This window comes from Eucyclogobius newberryi, unplaced genomic scaffold (genome assembly GCF_026437365.1).
Source record: "Eucyclogobius newberryi isolate DKJ021-1_F unplaced genomic scaffold, fEucNew1.0.hap1 SCAF_20, whole genome shotgun sequence".
NCBI lineage: Eukaryota > Metazoa > Chordata > Actinopteri > Gobiiformes > Gobiidae > Eucyclogobius > Eucyclogobius newberryi.
The window spans coordinates 26,883,564-26,905,401 of NW_027315835.1; the positions used below are offsets into that span (position 1 = coordinate 26,883,564).

The 21,838-nt window shown below is 46.5% G+C and overlaps 1 protein-coding gene across 1 annotated transcript in view; it reads left to right on the forward strand.

Moving 5' to 3' along the window:
• The window catches only part of spata20 (spermatogenesis associated 20), a 119,946-nt gene that overhangs the window by 1,280 nt on the left and 96,828 nt on the right, over nt 1-21,838 (forward strand). Inside the window, exons 2-11 of the mRNA XM_072456393.1 lie at nt 296-397; nt 1,441-1,505; nt 3,234-3,388; nt 3,462-3,605; nt 6,361-6,562; nt 8,501-8,631; nt 9,324-9,428; nt 10,533-10,607; nt 13,445-13,657; nt 20,136-20,328. Of these exons, the coding sequence (XP_072312494.1) occupies nt 297-397; nt 1,441-1,505; nt 3,234-3,388; nt 3,462-3,605; nt 6,361-6,562; nt 8,501-8,631; nt 9,324-9,428; nt 10,533-10,607; nt 13,445-13,657; nt 20,136-20,328 (1,384 nt within the window). The 5' untranslated portion in view covers nt 296. The remainder of the gene's footprint in view (nt 1-295; nt 398-1,440; nt 1,506-3,233; nt 3,389-3,461; nt 3,606-6,360; nt 6,563-8,500; nt 8,632-9,323; nt 9,429-10,532; nt 10,608-13,444; nt 13,658-20,135; nt 20,329-21,838) is intronic.

The window sequence follows — 21,838 nt, forward strand, 5'->3', positions numbered from 1 at the left end:
GGAAAGGACAGATAACTTATAGGAAGTTTTGAAAAAAACAAAACACTCTCAATAGAAGAACTCTTATAAACAAAACAGGTGGTTTGCGGGTGACTGGAGCCTATCCCAGTGACTTCGGGCCTTAGGCTTTGGGGCTGGACAGTGGCCAACCTGACATAGACAGAGAGCGCTAACCGCCTTTGCCACCGTGCACCCCCTTCTATTAACAAAACTCTATTCTCGATTCTCTGTTTCCTGATGACCACAGATGTTCCTCTCATCACTCTGTGTGTGTTGTTTGCTCACTGTTGTTCAGGATGGCCTCAGGAGGTGAAGCGTCCTCTCACAGACACACCAACAGACTGTCCAAAGAGCGTTCTCCATACCTGCTGCAGCACGCGCACAACCCAGTCGACTGGTGAGCCGCTGCTCCACAATGTCTCACAGACTACTCGCTTTATTCTGTCAAACACATAACACCACATCAACGTCTCAATGACATGGTTACTACGGCACTGACAGCACGGCACCAGACTGTTGATATTGTGGGGAGCGTGGTAGAATGCACCTGTAAACCTTTTATCAAGAACAATTCTTGATGTTAAATGCAGGTCCATGGAGTACGTGATCGTGCTCTGGTTCCCCTGCTTCACTGTGTCATCGTAACAAACCCATGCTTAAAGGTGCACTTCCTGGTGAAGGGTTGGCCACCTGCTGAGTGGCATTAAACATATCGAAATATCCATGATGATCACCTCACTGTAAGAAAGCTTGTGTTTTTTCCAATAAAAACCTAAATAAATGCAACATAGATAAATTTAATGCTACGCTGTGTAACATTCCACACGATGCAATTACCATGGAGACATAAGCAGGTGGCGCTACATAAGCTGTGTTTCCACTGGTTCACTTTGGAACAGACTGGTACGGTCCGAGTGCCCATGGCCTCCACTGTGTTTAGTGAACTGTACTGAGCGTTTGAGGGTCCAGCGTGGTGGTACCAGCTTGTAAAGGGGTCTCGCTCTGAGCGCTTTAGCGATGAGGGGGAGCTGCACACCGGAGAGATGAATGGATGAAAGAGAACACACGTCTCACAGACACACAAACCTGGAAGTACTGAATGCCTTTTTGTGAATCAATCAGATTGGCCTCATGATTAAAAGTATTATTCAAGTACGATTTAGATGTTGTTTCTTAAGAAAACATGAGTTATGTTTGGATGACGTCAGTTGCTCATGTAACAGAGCTCCGCCTCTGGACCCAAAGCCTTTATAATACTCTGTTATTAAAAGGAGCGTCCCAAAGTGCTAATTGGGCCGGTCTGGATCAGGACCAGTCGAAACGTGGCTACAGTGCATGATCTACGTTCACATTTATATTCAACCTAACCCTCTCACACTTTCTACTGATTCTGCACAACACAGCAGTTCAGCAGCTGACAGTCCAAATAACTGTGTCCAGGTTTCCATGGGGACAGGAGGCATTTGACAAAGCCAAGGCTGAGGACAAACCAATCTTTCTATCAGGTGGGAGAGGAATACTCTCTTCTTGGGGTTACATTTTCTGACAGTTGCTGGTGTAACCTTTTTAATCAACAACTTACTTCTCTACTTGGAATAGTTTTCAGACTTGAGTAATATATCACACAGTGTCAAAGTCGGTAAACATGTAGGTTCCTCTAAATCTACAAACTTTTCCAATCTGCTCTTTAACATGTTTTATTATCATTGAATCCACTTCATTCATGCTTTTCTGTGGGACATTGTAACTTCAAAGATTGTTTTCTCCCACAAAGACATAAAGATCAGCTTAAACGTAGCACCTAACTTTATATCTTGGACTTAAAGGTTGAATGGACGATTTTTTTTGCCCAAATTTTAGTCTTATTTCCTCGTGGCGTGGACTGCCAATTAGTCCTGCCACTTATCAATCATAAAACTCACCCACCGCTCACCTGCAGCCTCGTGCGGCTCGTCCTACATTTCCGCGTGTCTAGGCGCATTGATCTATCATAATATAGTTCCCTCAGTGTACGGGGAAAAATGAAGACGGAGAAAGACAGTTCGAGTTGACTCAGAAGAAGACGGAAATCTACGGGAGACGAGAGATGTGATGCGATCTGTCGCGCTGATAAACAAACGCATGTGTGTGTTGTATCGGTCCACACGGGGGAGTGGCATGTGCACTTCCACCTGCGTTCTCAAATCGCAGAAAAATCGTCCATTGCGCCTTTAATATATTTCTGACTTATTGAACGGAAGGATTTGTTCAGATCTAATTCTAAACCAGATTTTAGTTTTAATAAAAATAAAAAAACTTGGAATTTTAACCACAATTTTCATTAATAACTAGTTTACTCACCTCCACGTACATGTCAACAAAATGAAGCAAGACATTTAAAGTTGGCTCCGTCCAATTTTCATATTTATATGTCCCAAATATGTGCAGTTGTGTTTCTCGCACCTCTACTTCATGTATGATTTAGTTTTGAATTGTTTTTGTGTGTGCTCTATTTAGTGGTTTGTCCTTAACTTGTTGTAAGTAACAAGTTGTTCGTCCAGACAGTACAATTACTCATACTTTTGTAGCTTGGGCCACTGCTTTGTACTTCTACTTCTTGACTAAAAGTTTCTGTGTTCTTAATTGAGGTGTTGTTGTGATATTACTGTAAAACTCGATGGATACTAAGGCGAAGGCTCGATACTCAATACCCATTATGATGCCACAATTATCACGTAAAATGTTCTTTTTCTACACAAAATAAAAGCAGTTTGTTTTAAACCTGCACAAAAATTCAATACCTATGTTTTGTACTGTGATATTTTAATTTATCTGTGTCAAAAAGTAAATTAAACACACTTAAAACTGACTAAACTAAGGGCCAAATTAAGGAAAATCTTATTAAAATCTGAATTTTTAAAAACAGTTCAGATAAAAAACTCAACGGCACATTTCTGTCGGACGAACAACTTTCTGTTGTTGGAATGTGTTTATATTCTTGCAATATTGATATTTGTTGCTATATTTTTTCTTTATGTTACCATGTTGTCTTTTCATAGTTCTGATAAAGCTCAAGATCATTCTAAAACTGTTCAGAAAAGCTCACATTTTGTTCGGTTTAACTGTTTTTCTTTAGTATTGATAATTCTTCAAATGAGTATCTAGTTTCGATACAAGTGTTAGTTTTGATTACTACTACTTTTGATCCTCTCATAACTGTAGCCCCTCTTTGTTTGTCCTTCTCGGTGGAAAAGTGGGTTATTCCACGTGCCACTGGTGCCACGTGATGGAGCGAGAGTCCTTCCAAGACCAGGAAATCGGGCGAATCCTCAGCGACGGCTTTGTGTGCATCAAAGTGGACCGAGAGGAGCGGCCGGATGTGGACAAGGTCTACATGACGTTTGTGCAGGTATTTGGAGCGTCGGAAAGGAGACGTCTGGCCCTGGATTGAGTGAGTGACGTGGCATTGTTTGTGTCACTAGGCAACCAGCGGAGGAGGAGGATGGCCCATGAGCGTGTGGCTGACCCCGGAGCTCAAACCCTTCATCGGAGGGACCTACTTTCCTCCCAGAGACGGCGCGAGACGACCTGGCCTCAAAACGGTTCTCAGCAGGATTCTGGAACAGGTGATACTCGGCTTCAGTAAAGAAGTACACAGAGAACCACTTTGACACAATCTTTTGCACACTTTGCAAAACTACCGTGCTCACTTTGAAGAAGAATCCGAACAAACCTTAGAACCCTCTTCACGGCACTTTGTGTTTTCAATATGAAGTAGAAAAAGCTTCAGTTGTTTCATCTGGACTCAGTTTGAAAAAATAGACGTTTCGACTCTCATCCAAGAGTCATTGTCAATAAAAGAATTTAGATCGAGAACGCCGATATTAATACTGTTCTGTGGTAAGACCCGCCCATTGGGCGGAGCCTTCCTGAAGTAGAAAGAGTTGTTTGTTTCAACAGAAACTCCCCCTTGTATCTACCGAGCTAGCCTATTCAGAATCTTAATGGGCTATTAGAATCCTCTTTGTCTTTGTGAGACCCTGGCTCAACCACCCTGAGTACCTGATTAGCATCTGAATGTCCTTTACCTTTCCAGGGGTTCAGAATCCCATTATAAATAACAGGAAGATTAAACCTAAGCCCTCCATTTCTGTTTAGAGAAGGTCTTTCTTTTTGAACAAAAATAGCTTCCTTAACTCCTCTTTCAAACCATCTTTTCTCCCTGCTTAAAACCTTCACATCACCGTCTTCAAACGAGTGATTAGAGGCTTCAAGATGGAGATGCACGGCGCTCTGTGGCCCTGAACTAGTATTTCTTCTGTGCTGATAAAGCCTCTTGTGTTAAGCAGGGAGAAAAGATGGTTTGAAAGAGGAGTCAAGGAAGCTATTTTTGTTAAAAAAGAAAGACCTTCTTTAAACAGAAATGGAGGGCTCAGATTCAATCTTCCTGTTATTTATAATGGGTTACTGAACCCCTGGAAAGGTAGAGGACATGTAGATGCTAATCAGGTACTCAGGGTGGTTGAGCCAGGGTCTCACAAAGACAAAGAGGATTCTAATAGCCCATTAAGATTCTGAATAGGCTCGGTAGATACAAGGGGGAGTTTCCGTTGAAACAAACAACTCTTTCTACTTCAGGAAGGCTCCTCCCAATGGGCGGGTCTTACCACAGAACAGTATTAATATCGGAGTTCTCGACCTAAATTCTGTTATTGACAATGACTCTTGGATGAGAGTCGAAACGTCTATTTTTTCAAACTGAGTCCAGATGACTACAACTGAAGCTTTTTCTACTATGGAACACGCCTGGACGAATGAGGGATTACACCGACTTACTTCAATATGAAGTGTGTGAGAGTGTGTGTGTGTGTGTGAGAGAGTGTGAGATTGTGTGTGTGTGTGTGTGTGTGTGTGAGAGTGTGAGTGTGAGAGAGTGAGAGTGTGAGTGTGTGTGTGAGAGTGTGAGTGTGAGAGAGTGAGTGTGTGAGTGTGTGTGTGTGAGTGTGTGAGTGAGTGTGTGTGTGAGTGTGTGTTTGAGTGTGTGAGTGAGTGTGTGTGTGAGTGTGTGTTTGAGTGTGTGTTTGAGTGTGTGTTTGAGAGTGAGTGTGTGTAAGAGTGTGTGTGTGTGTGATTGTGAGTGTGTGTGTGTGTGTGTGTGAGTGTGTGTGTGTGAGTGTGTGTGTGTGAGAGTGTGAGTGTGTGTGTGTGTGTGAGAGTGTGTGTGTGTGTGAGTGTGAGAGAGTGAGAGTGTGTGTGTGTGTGTGTGTGTGAGTGTGTGTGTGTGTGTGTGAGTGTGTGTGAGTGTGTGTGTGAGTGTGTGTGAGAGTGTGAGTGTGTGTGAGTGTGTGAGTGTGAGAGAGTGAGAGTGTGTGTGTGTGTGTGTGTGTGTGTGAGTGTGTGTGTGTGTGTGTGTGTGAGTGTGTGTGTGTGTGTGTGTGTGTGAGTGTGTGTGTGTGTGAGAGTGTGTGTGAGTGTGTGTGTGATTGAGTGAGTGACCTAAAGGCTGTGTGTGTTGTTGTTTAACATTAGTGTCAAACGATTGAAACCAACTTTATTTACACTGTTGGAGATGTTTTATTCAGCCATCTTCATTGTCACCACTAGAGGGTGCTAGTGTTTTAGTGTAAAGGTCACATGGCGTCAAGTGGGCACGTTTGTGATGAAAAAAGGTAAACAATCTGTTGTGAATTTGTGATTTGTGCATGATGCTAAATGTTTGATGACCAAAATGTTTTATATTCATATCAGAGTCAGTGATGAATGAATGAATCTGGGCAGAGGGCCATTATAAATAATGTTCCTATTTCCTTTAAGTCTAGATGTCGGTGTAATCCCTCATTCGTCCAGGCGTGTTCCTTCTAACTGAGTCCAGATGACTACAACTGAAGCTTTTTCTACTATTTAAGTCTAGATGTTACACTCTGATTATGGCCTGTTCTGCTTTGAGCATCTTTTAGTCTTTCTTAGAGTTTTAATGACAAATTCAAAAAATAACATTGTATATTGTGTTATGTAATTGAAAAGCTCGCAGTCATTTTGTTTGTGTGTTTCTTTCAAATATAAAGTTTAAACATTGACATAAAGTCAAAAAATAAATGACAAAAATAGGACAATACACAATATTTAGGAGTTGTTAATACATGAAGCATTCAGAAAGATAAAAAGGAAAAGGTTTTTGCAGGACTTTTCTAGGGCTGTGCAATAATGCCAAAATGAATATCTCAATATTTGTGTTGAGTTTCCTGATAACCATATGTCAATCCAACAGAAATGTGTTATAACATGTATTTGATCCTATTAGTTGAGGTAAAATACATATAATTTGACATAAATACTGCTAGAGATACTGTAAATCCCTCCTGTTGCCTGTTGCGCCCCTAGTGGCAGAGTAACCGCACTGCGCTGGAGTCCAGTGGAGACCGGATCCTTGCAGCTCTGAGGCAGGGCACAGCTGTGAGCGCAGAGCCCGGGGCCAGTGTCCCTTCGGCCCCTGACGTGGCACAGCGCTGTGTCCAGCAGCTGGCACAGTCCTACGAGGAGGAGTACGGAGGCTTTCGAGACGCACCTAAGTTCCCCTGTCCAGGTACATCCCACACGCAGAGGACGACCTTTAACCTCTGTACACAGGGACATTCTGGAGTCAGCAATGGAGGCAAAAGTGAAACATAATGTGATTTCAACTGAGAGTAAACACAGAAAATCACTAAATGTGACAAATCCAAGTGGTTTTGTCAAAATAAAAGTAACTCAGATACATGTGAGTGACATCAGAGCCTACTTTAAACACAACCTTGAACCTACATTTAGTCTTTTTGTTGCTTTGAAGCTTCAATACATCGTTGTGGCAGTAATTGCTAAAAAACTATCAGCAACGAGCATTAAATCAACATTAGGCGGCGGGTGCGGCGCGGAGCACGGGGAGGGCTCACGGCGACCGCTGCTGCCGCGAGCACTGTGCTCATGGCGAGCGCCGGGCCGTGGCCAGCGCGGGGAGCGGAGCGGGCGTCGCCGTCGCCAACTCGGCTGGTGAGAAAAGTTTGAAAAGCTTTTTTGCGGCAAGACGCGGCGCAGCAAATGATCAAGAGATTTGGCTCTAGTAACGTGCTACGCACTGACCGGAAGAAGGAAACAAAACAAACCCGCATCAATCACAGAAGACGTGAGATTCTCACTGAGACAAAAGGGCGTGTCCTGCTTCTGTCATTCTGACATGTCTAAGGTCTAAACTCAGGCAAGTGACAATTACAGGTTTTGACAAGAAACATTAGTTTCTCACTCTCTCATCCTCTTGTCTCAATGTGGTCATCTCACAGTTTGGGTTGAATGGGATGTGTCGTAGGGCCCCTAGGGCCCCTAGGGCCCGTGGACCATGTGGATTAAGTAAACAAACTTGCGCGACAGGTGACATTATTTGGAGAGTTCATAACTTCTAAATATAAAAATATAAACTTACCAAAGGATGTTCAGGGATGTTCACTAGAGGTGAAGCAGGTCTATCAAGCTACTATCGTTTTATCAACACGTAACATTTTATGTGAAGCCAAACATGAGGGGGGGAGGGGGTCCAGAGAGAGACGAAAAAAATTACGTCTTTTCAGCTTCAACCCATTTTGAGATGATCCCTTAGACCCTGAGAGGTGTTCATTATTTGACCTCTGCTAATCACAGTCTGTCCATAACAAACCCCATGTTCCAGCACCAGGAGTCCATGAGTGCACGGGGCACCAGGAGTCCATGAGTGCACGGGGCACCAGGAGTCCATGAGTGCACGGGGCACCAGGAGTCCATGAGTGCACGGGGCACCAGGAGTCCATGAGTGCACGGGGCACCAGGAGTCCATGAGTGCACGGGGCACCAGGAGTCCATGAGTGCACGGGGCACCAGGACACCTTAGGCCGCAGGGCCATGATCTTTGCTGTCATCTGACCTTCAGTCGTCATGGACACTCAGGAGCGCCTCGGGAGGAGCTGGAGGAAGTGCGTGCTCAGACTGCTGCCTCCATGACCCGGATAAGAGGAAGAAAATTGATAGGTTTTTAATAGTTTTAGTTAAAGACAATATACTACAGTGCATGATATTCTAATGTTGCATATCTCCAAAATGAGTGGAATATTATCAACCTTTCAATATAACTCCCACCTACTTTACCTCAAAATATACAGTACTTCATCTGAAGCTGAAATGCCACTTTGAGGCTGGAAATTGTATTTATTTATTGTATTGTATTTCTGGAATTTGGACATTTGAAAGGCTCTATATTGGGACTGAAGCTGCAGTTTGTACATTTTGTCTGAGGATTTCCACTTTGACCCAAAACATCATCTTTGTAGCAAAAACACATGAGAGTCAGTGATGAATAATGAAACGTGAGCTCAAACACAACTCAAACGAGAGCCTAATAACAAACATAAACGTCTAAAAGTCTGTTTCTAATTGAGTTTGTAGCTGGCATGAAAGAAAAGACAACATTTTCAGTTGTCCCGCCCGTAACTGTGCCCTTCCCTCGTCCTGTTGTGTGCAGTAAACCTGATGTTCCTGCTCTCGTTCTGGTGTGAGAACCGCTCCACGTCTGAGGGGGCCGAGGCTCTGCAGATGGCCCTCCACACACTGAGGATGATGGCGCTGGGGGGCATCCACGACCACATAGCACAGGTAGTGGAGATGATGGGGGTGTAAACCAATAATATAATAGATCCATGGTGTAAACAGAGGCCGAGGCGTGCACCGCTACACAGCGCATGAAACAGCGGCACATGTCAGCGGCAGCAGCATTGGAACAAAAGAAGTGGCGTTTGAACCTAACTGCCTAAATAGCCGGGGCGGGGGGAGGGAGGGGGGCGTGTTACAGGTACAGAGTGCTTCCTGGAGGAGGGGCTGAAACAAGGAAGCATGCTGCAAGCACTCTGCCTGACTCATCCTGGTGAGCAGGCCCCATTCCTATGCTCATCCAAGGAAAAGGATAGAGACTGTTCTCTAGCTAAAGACTGAAGGAATCAATAAAAAAAGCACTTTGGGCTCAACTTTGAGGACCAATAGCACTGTAAGAAGGTTAAAAGTTCTGAAAATGTTATTTTGCAAATCAATTTTATTTTATTACAGGGAAAGTTTTTTTACAGCTACCTTTCAATTTAGCCTCTGTTATGTATTTTAAATAGTGGACAAATGCACTTCTAGGAGGAAGTTTACGAGTAAAATAAATGTTACTCAAGTGTTTGTTTAATGATCTGTGCTCTGTGATACTTCCAGTAATGTTACTTATTATTCGAATCACGCGTAATAACAGCTGCAATAATGAAGGAATAATGAAGCTGTAATAATCTTCTGCTTGTGGTTTGCGTGGTCAGGGTTTCCATCGTTACTCCACAGACTCGTCGTGGCACGTTCCTCACTTTGAGAAGATGCTGTACGACCAGGCCCAGCTGGCTGTGGCCTACATCACGGCCTCTCAGGTTTGTACCAGGACGAGACTCTCTCCCTCAGAGACAGTAGTGAGCCGGAGGGACAGGGAAATGCTTTAATACACACATTTGTATCATTTATTCAAGAAAGAAAAAAGTCTCACTGAGGTAAATATTAATTTATCATTAGAAAAACCTTATTTTTTTAATCTTAACAAATATTAAGTGTATTTTGACAATTTATATTAGACATGATCATTTGTATCACATTTTAAAACTATGATGTAATTACACATGATTTCATTTTAAATCTTTATCTCAGATTGATTGTGTTCATTTCAGCAACATCGTGTTAACAAGTTGATGCTATGTTGTTAACATGATGTGTGTCCTGGGACACCATGGATCCATATGATGTAGCAAAAAGCCTTACTGTCTTTAACTTTATTACACACACTTGTAAACGCATTAAAAGAAGAGTAAACAAGTACTAAACTGCTCCTTTGGCAATCACTGAAATTGCTATTTTTGATCTCCTTTTTAGTCTGAACTGCCAGAAAACTCAAATGCTTTGTTCTGTGTACACACGGAAGTCTCAGAGGAGTTCACTGATCCCAGTATGAAGCTGCAGGTGCCATTAATCGTCCCGCTGAGTCTTGGCCTGTTTACATCTTTACATGATCACTAAACTCTTCATCCAAAACAACCTCCTCTCCCTTTTTTCAGACTTAACATTCAGTTTCCTCACGGATGCCGACTGAGCTGACCTGTTTTCTGAGTGGACGTTGCATATGTAACACGAGTTAATTAGGCCTGTACGCGCTGTACGCGCTGTACACACTGTACGCGCTGTACACACTGTACACGCTGTGCACGCTGTGCACGCTGTGCGCGCTGTACGCGCTGTACGCGCTGTACGCGCTGTGCACGCTGTGCACACTGTACACATTGGTGCTTAGCGAGTCGGTGCAGCCAGCTCAGCACCCACAGAGAAGTGTACTTAATATTGTACAGTCTCTAAGCTCAGGCCTGACACTGAGCATGTGTGTGCATGTGTGCGTGTGCGTGTGCGTGTGTGTGTGTGTGTGTGTGTGTGTGCATGTGTGTGTGTGCGTGTGTGTGTGTGCGTGTGTGCATGTGTGTGCTCTCCCCCAGGTTTCAGGAGAGCCCTTCTTCGCAGATGTGGCCCAGGACATCCTCCAGTACGTCTCCAGGGACCTGAGCGATAAGGTAACAGACAGCATTTTTTGGCACTGGAGCCTAAGTCGCATTTTTTTGGGAAATTTAATTGATAAAATCCAAGACCAAGAACAGACATTTAATCTTGAAATGCAATTTAAAATAATAACAGATGAGAGAACATGGTGAATAGGTGTACGTATGCTAACGCTAACACCTTCAGCTACATGACGTATGCTAACGCTAACACCTTCAGCTACATGACGTATGCTAACGCTAACACCTTCAGCTACATGACGTATGCTAACGCTAACACCTTCAGCTACATGACGTATGCTAACGCTAACACCTTCAGCTACATGACGTATGCTAACGCTAACACCTTCAGCTACATGACGTATGCTAACGCTAACACCTTCAGCTACATGAGGCACAGACAGAACTGTGGTAAGTGTCTGGTATGTTAACGTAACATATGAACAGTTATTTAGATAACTATAGCATAAAGAACATGTAACAAGTTTAGCAAAGCATCAGTTTTACCCCAAATCACTAAATCCATTGAATTCTTCTTCCTCTGTGTCACTTCGAAACAACTCCACAAACTCCGGAGGTAGAGGAAGTGCAGATTCTTCTTCTGCGTCACTGAGAGCCTAGAGCGCCCTCTTGTGGTTGCCAGTGTGAAAATAATATCACATATAAGTCGCTCTGGAGTAAATGCCGCACCCCGGTCCAAAACTATGAAAAAAAGCAAAAAACAACTGTCACTCATTTCATCAGTTATGGCAGTAATATTCACCCATTCAGTGTGTTCTTTCTGAACTTTGGAGGCCGACTGACCCCTGCCCTCATTTGCATTTCTGAACCAGCCCACAACTTACAACACACACACAAGTCACAAGCAAAAGTGTCTGGAGCGGCCACGACCTGCGCAAGTTCTGATGGGCGGGACTGTCAGGTGGAATGACCAATCAGAGAAGCACAAAACAAACAGCTTAAAGGGCGGATGACAGATTGACTATATTTGGTGTATTTATTCCTGTTGTAAATATAAATCATAGTTTTACACCAATCAAGTGGCTATTTGTGGAGAAAAAGTTGAACATTCAGTAGAAAATGACAGGAAGTGACATGACAGTAGGGACACTCATTCATCCCAAGTTTTTGACTGATTTACACATAAGAAACCATTTTTTTGACCCCTAAACAATAATTCAACTAAATAAAGGTGCTTTCATATATTTTTATTTGTCAAGCTAATTTCCTAGTGTGATATAATCAATTACAAACAGGAAGTACATTTATACACCTAAACCTACACCTGTTTAGCAAAATTTTAAATATATTTATCTTAACTACAAATAAATTCAATGAGTCGTCCAACCTGTCATAGGCACTTAAGTAAAATTAATATTTAAATACATGAATGTCCAGTCTCGTCTCATGGTTAGTACTTGGCCGGGAGAACAGTTTAAACACCTGAAGCTTGTGTTCAAACTGTTGTTCCTCACCCTCAGAACCCTTTGGCCTGCCACTATGTCACTCATCATTGTATTTTTAAACCACATTGGAAAGATATTTTTATGGTAAAAAGTACCTTTACTCGTACAGAAGAAAAAAATCAGGTACTGGAGCGTTAAGTGTGTGATCCCCGGGGCCCCGCATGTGCTTGTCCATGATAGAGTGGCTCCTTAGCCCCTGCATGTGTTACTCACCCCGCTCGACCACTTTTCTCCTCTGATCGATGGCTCACACTTGTTGTAGTCATTATATACTATCCAAGATTAGATGTATTATGCAATTAGGATGATGATTATGAATTAATATAGCCAAGGATTTAAAGTGTGATTTAAAGTGTGTAAAAACCATTGAGAGATAAATCCATTAGGCCAAATAAGAACATAATATGTAAATGTGTGTTTAGTTTATTACATACAGATGCAAATGATGCAGCTGTAGCTCAGTGGTTCCCAAAGGGGGGTCGGGACTCCCTGGAAGATGTACATTTTAAATTTATGACATTGTATTTAATGTAATTTCATTGAAAATTGTATACTTAAGAGACAGTAGGTCAAATAAGCCACATAAACACAATTTAACCTATTTTTAGAATGATGACGACACAGATGACAGTTTCAAATTGCAGTGGGGGTCCCGGATGGATTGTGCGGTTGTTTTAGGGGTCGCTTGTCTGAAAAATGTGGAAACCCCTGCTATAGCACACACAACATTTCATTGTAAGCGTTTTTGTGTATTTGAAAGGTTTCCACCAAGGGAGACGCCTATTTTGGCATCTTCCAAATTGAATGCCATACTGTGGAACATTCCAGGGAAATCAATAACATTTCCATGGAGACAAGCAGGTGGTGGATCCCTTAGATTTTGACAGATACAATCCCGGTTTTACCCGGTGCATCCATCCCATTCATGCTGTTGAGCGTAGGACTGGACTGTTTTCTTGAATCTCCTCAAATGATAGAATATGCTCCTGGTTCAGCCACATTTACAGTTCCACATCCCCAATAGTTGTGCATAAATATATAGTTTTACAGCATAACACATGGCAGCATATCCAGCCACGGTGCAGGTCCTGGGGAATACAGGGCTTTGTTGTTTTAATAATATGCATATTTAAGCTTTCATCTTATCAAGACTCATAATAATTTTCCTCCACCATGAGGCTCATTAAAGAGCAGCGTCAAATCAAGGCTATTGTTTTAGTGCTGAAACGTCTTCATTTGTACATCATACGTTATTTGAAGCTCTATAATGTCAAACACCAATACTAACGTGTCCTAAAGTACGTTTTACACCTGAATAATGCACAGGGACCTTTTTGAAATAAGACTCTTCTCCTCGCACCGACTAAACCACTGTGACGTTCCCAGTCCGGAGGCTTCTACAGCGCCGAGGACGCCGACTCTGTCCCAGTGTCGGGGGGAGCGGAGAAGCGCGAGGGGGCCTTCTGCGTCTGGACCGCCTCCGAGGTGCGCGAGCTGCTGTCCCAGGGGGTGGAGGGCGCTGCCGGATCCGCGTCACTAGCGGACATCTTCATGCACCAGTACGGGGTCAAAGAGCAGGGGAACGTGGCCCCAGAACAGGTGGGATACTTCGTTCTGTACAGTTCACCTGGGAAGTAGTTTAGAACGTGATTCATGGACTATAATATGAACTTTTCTTAACAGGGCGGGCGTTTTATCATTTCTTACAGTATTCATTCAGGGCCACCGAATGGCAAAGGGTGCAGTTCATTTACGCAATGTCATTTCTCACATAAACGAGAAAGTATTCTGTTGCTCTGGGGTCTAACTCTGTAAAAGCTACTAACGCTGTAGTTTAGTTTCTTGTGCTTCTTAGTATTAGTTTAGCGGTTCAGGTTCTTTCCTCTCAAAGGTCAACGCTCCCTGCCCGGGTGGGTTTAAGCTGTCCACTGTGATTTGAATCTAGATTTTACAGCCGAAATAGCAAATCTAATCGCTATTTCATTCTTCCAGGAGTGGCCCATGGTAGAAAAGGTTCCATCTGGACAATATCGCAAGGACACAAAAACAGAATGCACAGATACAAGCTGGGATTGAACCTCCAACATTTGTGGATGAATGCTGCGATCATGTGCCGCCCCAAATGCTAGAAAAAGTGAAACATAAATGTATTGTCACATAAAAAGAAGAGTGGCACTCATTTACACGTGTCGCGTAGCCTGCCAGTTAATTATAGGTTTTTCATTGGTTCTAGTTTCAACTTAACATGAAGCCTTTGCTCTTGGCAGGAGTGTACCTGAAGCGGGATGTAAAGAGTTTATTCATGTAATCATTGTGTAATTTGTGCATATTGCGGAACATTTCTGTAAATATCCCCAAATTATCGGTAGCCTAGTGGTTATTCTTCATTTACAGTCCCTGAAAAGCTGTTCAAGTCTGCCTAAAAATTAGACGGATAAAAAACAAGGTAATAACATTGCACAATACAAAACAAAGTCAGTAAAAAGATTTACTCTAGGCTAGGTCCGTTTGCCGTAACCCGACCGACCCGTTATTAAACTGGCCGACTGAAAAAAAAAAATCAGCATTTTGTTGAAAAATCTTTTATTTTCCAATTATTTCGCCAACTCACTGACCGGTCTTTCCTGAATCACCGTCTTGAATATTTTTATCACGCTGTTGAACCTATCTGTCATCCCAAAGGACTGAGAACGCACTGCGCAACACATGTACGTCTTCATTTTCAGTCGTCGACATGCGTCTATATCAAAACATAATGCGCGCAGAGACGTTTTTCGTCATAGACTGTTGAAGCCTGACCCCTGGTGGTCACTCCGACTCAAAAAATGACAAAATTTTGATCTTTTTTTTTTTGCGTTCAAAGTAAAAAAAATAAGAATTTGCCTACCGTCCGACCCAGATGAAAAATGTTGACTCGGGTTACAGCAAACGGACAATTTATTTGGGGTAGCCCTATGTACAGTAGGTTGTCCCTGTTTTACATATACGCTCGGTTAAGCTTTTGAAAATCAAACGTTTTATTTTCAGAGATGGAAAAAGTCATCATGGAGTGTGGTGTTCTGGTCACATTAATGCTGATCTCCCTCTGCCTCTCTTTGCTGCTCTTCTTTCTTAACCCTCGTGTTACCCTCAAAGATAGTGGGCAGGCTAAAAAGGTTTTATTTGACTCTTAATGTTTTAAACATAAAACGTTTTCATGTTGTGGAGGGGGAGGTGTTCTACTACAGTCGCTTGTAGGTCATAAGATAAGATCCAGACACAAAGATAGCACGAGTTAAATAAAAGCATTGTGGCAGGAGGCCGGTCCATGTTCAGTCCTGACTCTGGCACCAGCAGGAGGCCGGTCCATGTTCAGTCCTGACTCTGGCACCAGCAGGAGGCCGGTCCATGTTTAGTCCTGACTCTGGCACCAGCAGGAGGCCGGTCCATGTTTAGTCCTGACTCTGGCACCAGCAGGAGGCCGGTCCATGTTTAGTCCTGACTCTGGCACCAGCAGGAGGCCGGTCCATGTTCAGTCCTGACTCTGGCACCAGCAGGAGGCCGGTCCATGTTCAGTCCTGACTCTGGCACCAGCAGGAGGCCGGTTCATGTTTAGTCCTGACTCTGGCACCAGCAGTAGGCCGGTCCATGTTTAGTCCTGACTCTGGCACCAGCAGGAGGCCGGTCCATGTTTAGTCCTGACTCTGGCACCAGCAGTAGGCCGGCCCCTGTTTAGTCCTGACTCTGGCACCAGCAGGAGGCCAGTCTATGTTTAGTCCTGACTCTGGCACCAGCAGGAGGCCGGTCCATGTTTAGTCCTGACTCTGGCACCAGCAGGAGGCACCAGCAGGAGGCCGGTCCATGTTCAGTCCTGACTCTGGCACCTGCAGGAGGCCGGTCCATGTTCAGTCCTGACTCTGGCACCTGCAGGAGGCCGGTCCATGTTTAGTCCTGACTCTGGCACCAGCAGGAGGCCGCTCCATGTTTAGTCCTGACTCTGGCACCAGCACGAGGCCGCTCCATGTTTAGTCCTGACTCTGGCACCAGCAGGAGGCCGCTCCATGTTTAGTCCTGACTCTGGCACCAGCAGGAGGCCGCTCCATGTTTAGTCCTGACTCTGGCACCAGCAGGAGGCCGGTCCATGTTTAGTCCTGACTCTGGCACCAGCAGGAGGCCGGTCCATGTTTAGTCCTGACTCTGGCACCAGCAGGAGGCCGGTCCATGTTTAGTCCTGACTCTGGCACCAGCAGGAGGCCGGTCCATGTTTAGTCCTGACTCTGGCACCAGCAGGAGGCCGGTCCATGTTTAGTCCTGACTCTGGCACCAGCAGGAGGCCGGTCCATGTTTAGTCCTGACTCTGGCACCAGCAGGAGGCCGGTCCATGTTTAGTCCTGACTCTGGCACCAGCAGGAGGCCGGTCCATGTTTAGTCCTGACTCTGGCACCAGCAGGAGGCACCGGCAGGAGGCCGGTCCATGTTCAGTCCTGACTCTGGCACCTGCAGGAGGCCGGTCCATGTTCAGTCCTGACTCTGGCACCAGCAGGAGGCCGGTCCATGTTTAGTCCTGACTCTGGCACCAGCAGGAGGCCGGTCCATGTTTAGTCCTGACTCTGGCACCAGCAGGAGGCCGCTCCATGTTTAGTCCTGACTCTGGCACCAGCACGAGGCCGCTCCATGTTTAGTCCTGACTCTGGCACCAGCAGGAGGCCGCTCCATGTTTAGTCCTGACTCTGGCACCAGCAGGAGGCCGGTCCATGTTTAGTCCTGACTCTGGCACCAGCAGGAGGCCGGTCCATGTTTAGTCCTGACTCTGGCACCAGCAGGAGGCACCAGCAGGAGGCCGGTCCATGTTCAGTCCTGACTCTGGCACCTGCAGGAGGCCGGTCCATGTTCAGTCCTGACTCTGGCACCTGCAGGAGGCCGGTCCATGTTTAGTCCTGACTCTGGCACCAGCAGGAGGCCGCTCCATGTTTAGTCCTGACTCTGGCACCAGCACGAGGCCGCTCCATGTTTAGTCCTGACTCTGGCACCAGCAGGAGGCCGCTCCATGTTTAGTCCTGACTCTGGCACCAGCAGGAGGCCGCTCCATGTTTAGTCCTGACTCTGGCACCAGCAGGAGGCCGGTCCATGTTTAGTCCTGACTCTGGCACCAGCAGGAGGCCGGTCCATGTTTAGTCCTGACTCTGGCACCAGCAGGAGGCCGGTCCATGTTTAGTCCTGACTCTGGCACCAGCAGGAGGCCAGTCCATGTTTAGTCCTGACTCTGGCACCAGCAGGAGGCCGGTCCATGTTTAGTCCTGACTCTGGCACCAGCAGGAGGCCGGTCCATGTTTAGTCCTGACTCTGGCACCAGCAGGAGGCCGGTCCATGTTTAGTCCTGACTCTGGCACCAGCAGGAGGCCGGTCCATGTTTAGTCCTGACTCTGGCACCAGCAGGAGGCACCGGCAGGAGGCCGGTCCATGTTCAGTCCTGACTCTGGCACCTGCAGGAGGCCGGTCCATGTTCAGTCCTGACTCTGGCACCAGCAGGAGGCCGGTCCATGTTTAGTCCTGACTCTGGCACCAGCAGGAGGCCGGTCCATGTTTAGTCCTGACTCTGGCACCAGCAGGAGGCCGCTCCATGTTTAGTCCTGACTCTGGCACCAGCACGAGGCCGCTCCATGTTTAGTCCTGACTCTGGCACCAGCAGGAGGCCGCTCCATGTTTAGTCCTGACTCTGGCACCAGCAGGAGGCCGGTCCATGTTTAGTCCTGACTCTGGCACCAGCAGGAGGCCGGTCCATGTTTAGTCCTGACTCTGGCACCAGCAGGAGGCCGGTCCATGTTTAGTCCTGACTCTGGCACCAGCAGGAGGCCGGTCCATGTTTAGTCCTGACTCTGGCACCAGCAGGAGGCCGGTCCATGTTAAGTCCTGACTCTGGCACCAGCAGGAGGCCGGTCCATGTTTAGTCCTGACTCTGGCACCAGCAGGAGGCACCGGCAGGAGGCCGGTCCATGTTAAGTCCTGACTCTGGCACCAGCAGGAGGCCGGTCCATGTTTAGTCCTGACTCTGGCACCAGCAGGAGGCCGGTCCATGTTTAGTCCTGACTCTGGCACCAGCAGGAGGCCGCTCCATGTTTAGTCCTGACTCTGGCACCAGCACGAGGCCGCTCCATGTTTAGTCCTGACTCTGGCACCAGCAGGAGGCCGGTCCATGTTTAGTCCTGACTCTGGCACCAGCAGGAGGCCGGTCCATGTTTAGTCCTGACTCTGGCACCAGCAGGAGGCCGCTCCATGTTTAGTCCTGACTCTGGCACCAGCACGAGGCCGCTCCATGTTTAGTCCTGACTCTGGCACCAGCAGGAGGCCGCTCCATGTTTAGTCCTGACTCTGGCACCAGCAGGAGGCCGGTCCATGTTTAGTCCTGACTCTGGCACCAGCAGGAGGCCGGTCCATGTTTAGTCCTGACTCTGGCACCAGCAGGAGGCCGGTCCATGTTTAGTCCTGACTCTGGCACCAGCAGGAGGCCGGTCCATGTTTAGTCCTGACTCTGGCACCAGCAGGAGGCCGGTCCATGTTTAGTCCTGACTCTGGCACCAGCAGGAGGCACCGGCAGGAGGCCGGTCCATGTTCAGTCCTGACTCTGGCACCAGCAGGAGGCCGGTCCATGTTTAGTCCTGACTCTGGCACCAGCAGGAGGCCGGTCCATGTTTAGTCCTGACTCTGGCACCAGCAGGAGGCCGCTCCATGTTTAGTCCTGACTCTGGCACCAGCAGGAGGCCGCTCCATGTTTAGTCCTGACTCTGGCTCCAGCACGAGGCCGCTCCATGTTTAGTCCTGACTCTGGCACCAGCAGGAGGCCGCTCCATGTTTAGTCCTGACTCTGGCACCAGCAGGAGGCCGGTCCATGTTTAGTCCTGACTCTGGCACCAGCAGGAGGCCGGTCCATGTTTAGTCCTGACTCTGGCACCAGCAGGAGGCCGGTCCATGTTTAGTCCTGACTCTGGCACCAGCAGGAGGCCGGTCCATGTTTAGTCCTGACTCTGGCACCAGCAGGAGGCCGGTCCATGTTTAGTCCTGACTCTGGCACCAGCAGGAGGCCGGTCCATGTTTAGTCCTGACTCTGGCACCAGCAGGAGGCCGGTCCATGTTTAGTCCTGACTCTGGCACCAACAGGAGGCCGGTCCATGTTTAGTCCTGACTCTGGCACCAGCAGGAGGCCGGTCCATGTTTAGTCCTGACTCTGGCACCAGCAGGAGGCCGGTCCATGTTTAGTCCTGACTCTGGGCACCAGCAGGAGGCCGGTCCATGTTTAGTCCTGACTCTGGCACCAGCAGGAGGCCGGTCCATGTTTAGTCCTGACTCTGGGCACCAGCAGGAGGCCGGTCCATGTTTAGTCCTGACTCTGGCACCAGCAGGAGGCCGGTCCATGTTTAGTCCTGACTCTGGGCACCAGCAGGAGGCCGGTCCATGTTTAGTCCTGACTCTGGGCATTTGGTCTGAAACACAGTTATCAACAAAGTACTTCCTGTCTTCCAGATAGGACCTTAACCAGTTTAGGGCAGTGCCAGTGATGCCCACCCAGTCCTCTAGTCTCTGTAAGAGGATCCCATGATCGACAGTGTCAAAAGCAGCGTCAGATCTAACAGAATTAAGACTGAGGCTTTGCTCGTGTCAGTGTTCAGGCGGATGTCATTTAAACTAAAACCTGACTGAAAAACATCAAATGAGTTGTTTATTAAGAGTTGATCTGTGAGTTGTTGTAAAAAGACCTTTTCAAGGACTTAATGTCAGATTAGAGATGGGCCAGTAATTACTCAGTAGTGTAGCATTTTTTTTACATGTTACATGCTACTCCACTCTTTCCTCCTGAGATTGCACTATATAATATGTCCTTTTTGAACCTGATGCCCATATTTTACAAATATCCACAAATATAAATTGATCAAATGCATTGCACTTTATCCAATGAAAACCCCAATGAGCCTTAAGCCTATAATCAGGTGACGTGTTAAATAAGTTGTTTCAATGCTTGAAGTTGTGTGAAGCGCTCATTAAAAGGCTCATTAAAAGGCTAACCTGACAGCTGTCGTCCTCACGTCTCAGTGTGTTTCTACAGGACCCCCACGGGGAGCTGCAAGGACAGAACGTACTGATCGTGCGCTATTCGCTCGAGCTAACGGCGGCTCACTTCGGCATCAGCGTCAAAAGACTCAATGAGCTACTAGCCTCGGCTCGAGCCAAAATGGCCGACGTGAGGACGAGCAGGCCACGCCCACACCTGGACACAAAGATGCTGGCCTCCTGGAACGGTAATGCATTGGGATTATGCTGTTTTTGTGGGCATTCCATTCCGCACTGTTCATATTTTTATTGTTAAACATGCTCTTGTACCTTTGCTTTGGCGTCTCAAGGTTTAGAGCTCTATGTTTGATGACACAAATCTGAATTCTGAGTGTTTTCTGAGGCTCAAGGGGAAGAGGACCTTGTTAACAGGATGAAAGAAACTAGTGTTAATCAACCGGAGTACAAGTCCAGGTTTGTTTTTGACGAGGGAAAACCTTTTAGAACATTAAAGTGTTTATCTAATTGTGACTTTGTTTGATGGGACAGTCCCTGCGGTAAATGGAAATAATAGTTTGTGATGATTTTTCATGCCATTGGATAAATGCGATATGGTCTAATGGAGCTGTGGAACATTCCAGGTCTTTGCTTTTAACTCCCGACACTATAATGTCATTACAATTGTTGGGTTGCCGCTGTGACCCTGCACGTTTGTTTTTTTTTAGCATAAAATAGACTTTAAAGCCTTTTTGTGGTTACATTCCTGGGCCAGTATCACTCAGTTCTGATCTCCCGGGGCTCTTACTCCTACGTTCTGAATCCTTAATGCACCTCATCATGTGCTGTGCAGTTGCCCTTTTCACTAAGCTCCACTCCTCAGACTCGAGCTGTTTTCCTCATGAGTTTAAAGAGCGTAGTGCCCTGCTCCAAATTCAAAAGAGGATCTTACTCTTGGCTCTCATTGGCTCCTGCTTTCATTTGACATCTCAAGGTCTTTTTTTTATGTGAATTTCATCAATACGTTTTCTGCTACATACAAGAAGTGCTTACAAAATACCCCAGATCACATGGTTCAAAGGTACACTATGTAGCTTCTTTTCTCCATGGAGATGTTCCACAAAGCCATACAACATGTCCACCTCCATGGAGACAAGTTGCTGACACCACCAAGCCAAGTATATTTTTGGCAAAAAATACTGAATGTTCCAGATAAAGCAGACGATAGACCCCAGAAAATGTACATGATGCACCTTTAAGGCTCATTCTCAAAGTCAATGCAACAGTTCATCTTCTCAGGTCTCCTCAGGTCTCCTCACGTCTCCTCAGGTCTCCTCAGGTCTCCTCACGTCTCCTCAGGTCTCCTCAGGTCTCCTCACGTCTCCTCAGGTCTCCTCACGTCTCCTCAGGTCTCCTCACGTCTCCTCAGGTCTCCTCAGGTCTCCTCAGGTCTCCTCACGTCTCCTCACGTCTCCTCACGTCTCCTCAGGTCTCCTCAGGTCTCCTCAGGTCTCCTCACGTCTCCTCAGGTCTCCTCACGTCTCCTCAGGTCTCCTCACGTCTCCTCAGGTCTCCTCAGGTCTCCTCAGGTCTCCTCACGTCTCCTCACGTCTCCTCACGTCTCCTCAGGTCTCCTCACGTCTCCTCACGTCTCCTCACGTCTCCTCAGGTCTCCTCACGTCTCCTCACGTCTCCTCACGTCTCCTCAGGTCTCCTCACGTCTCCTCACGTCTCCTCACGTCTCCTCACGTCTCCTCAGGT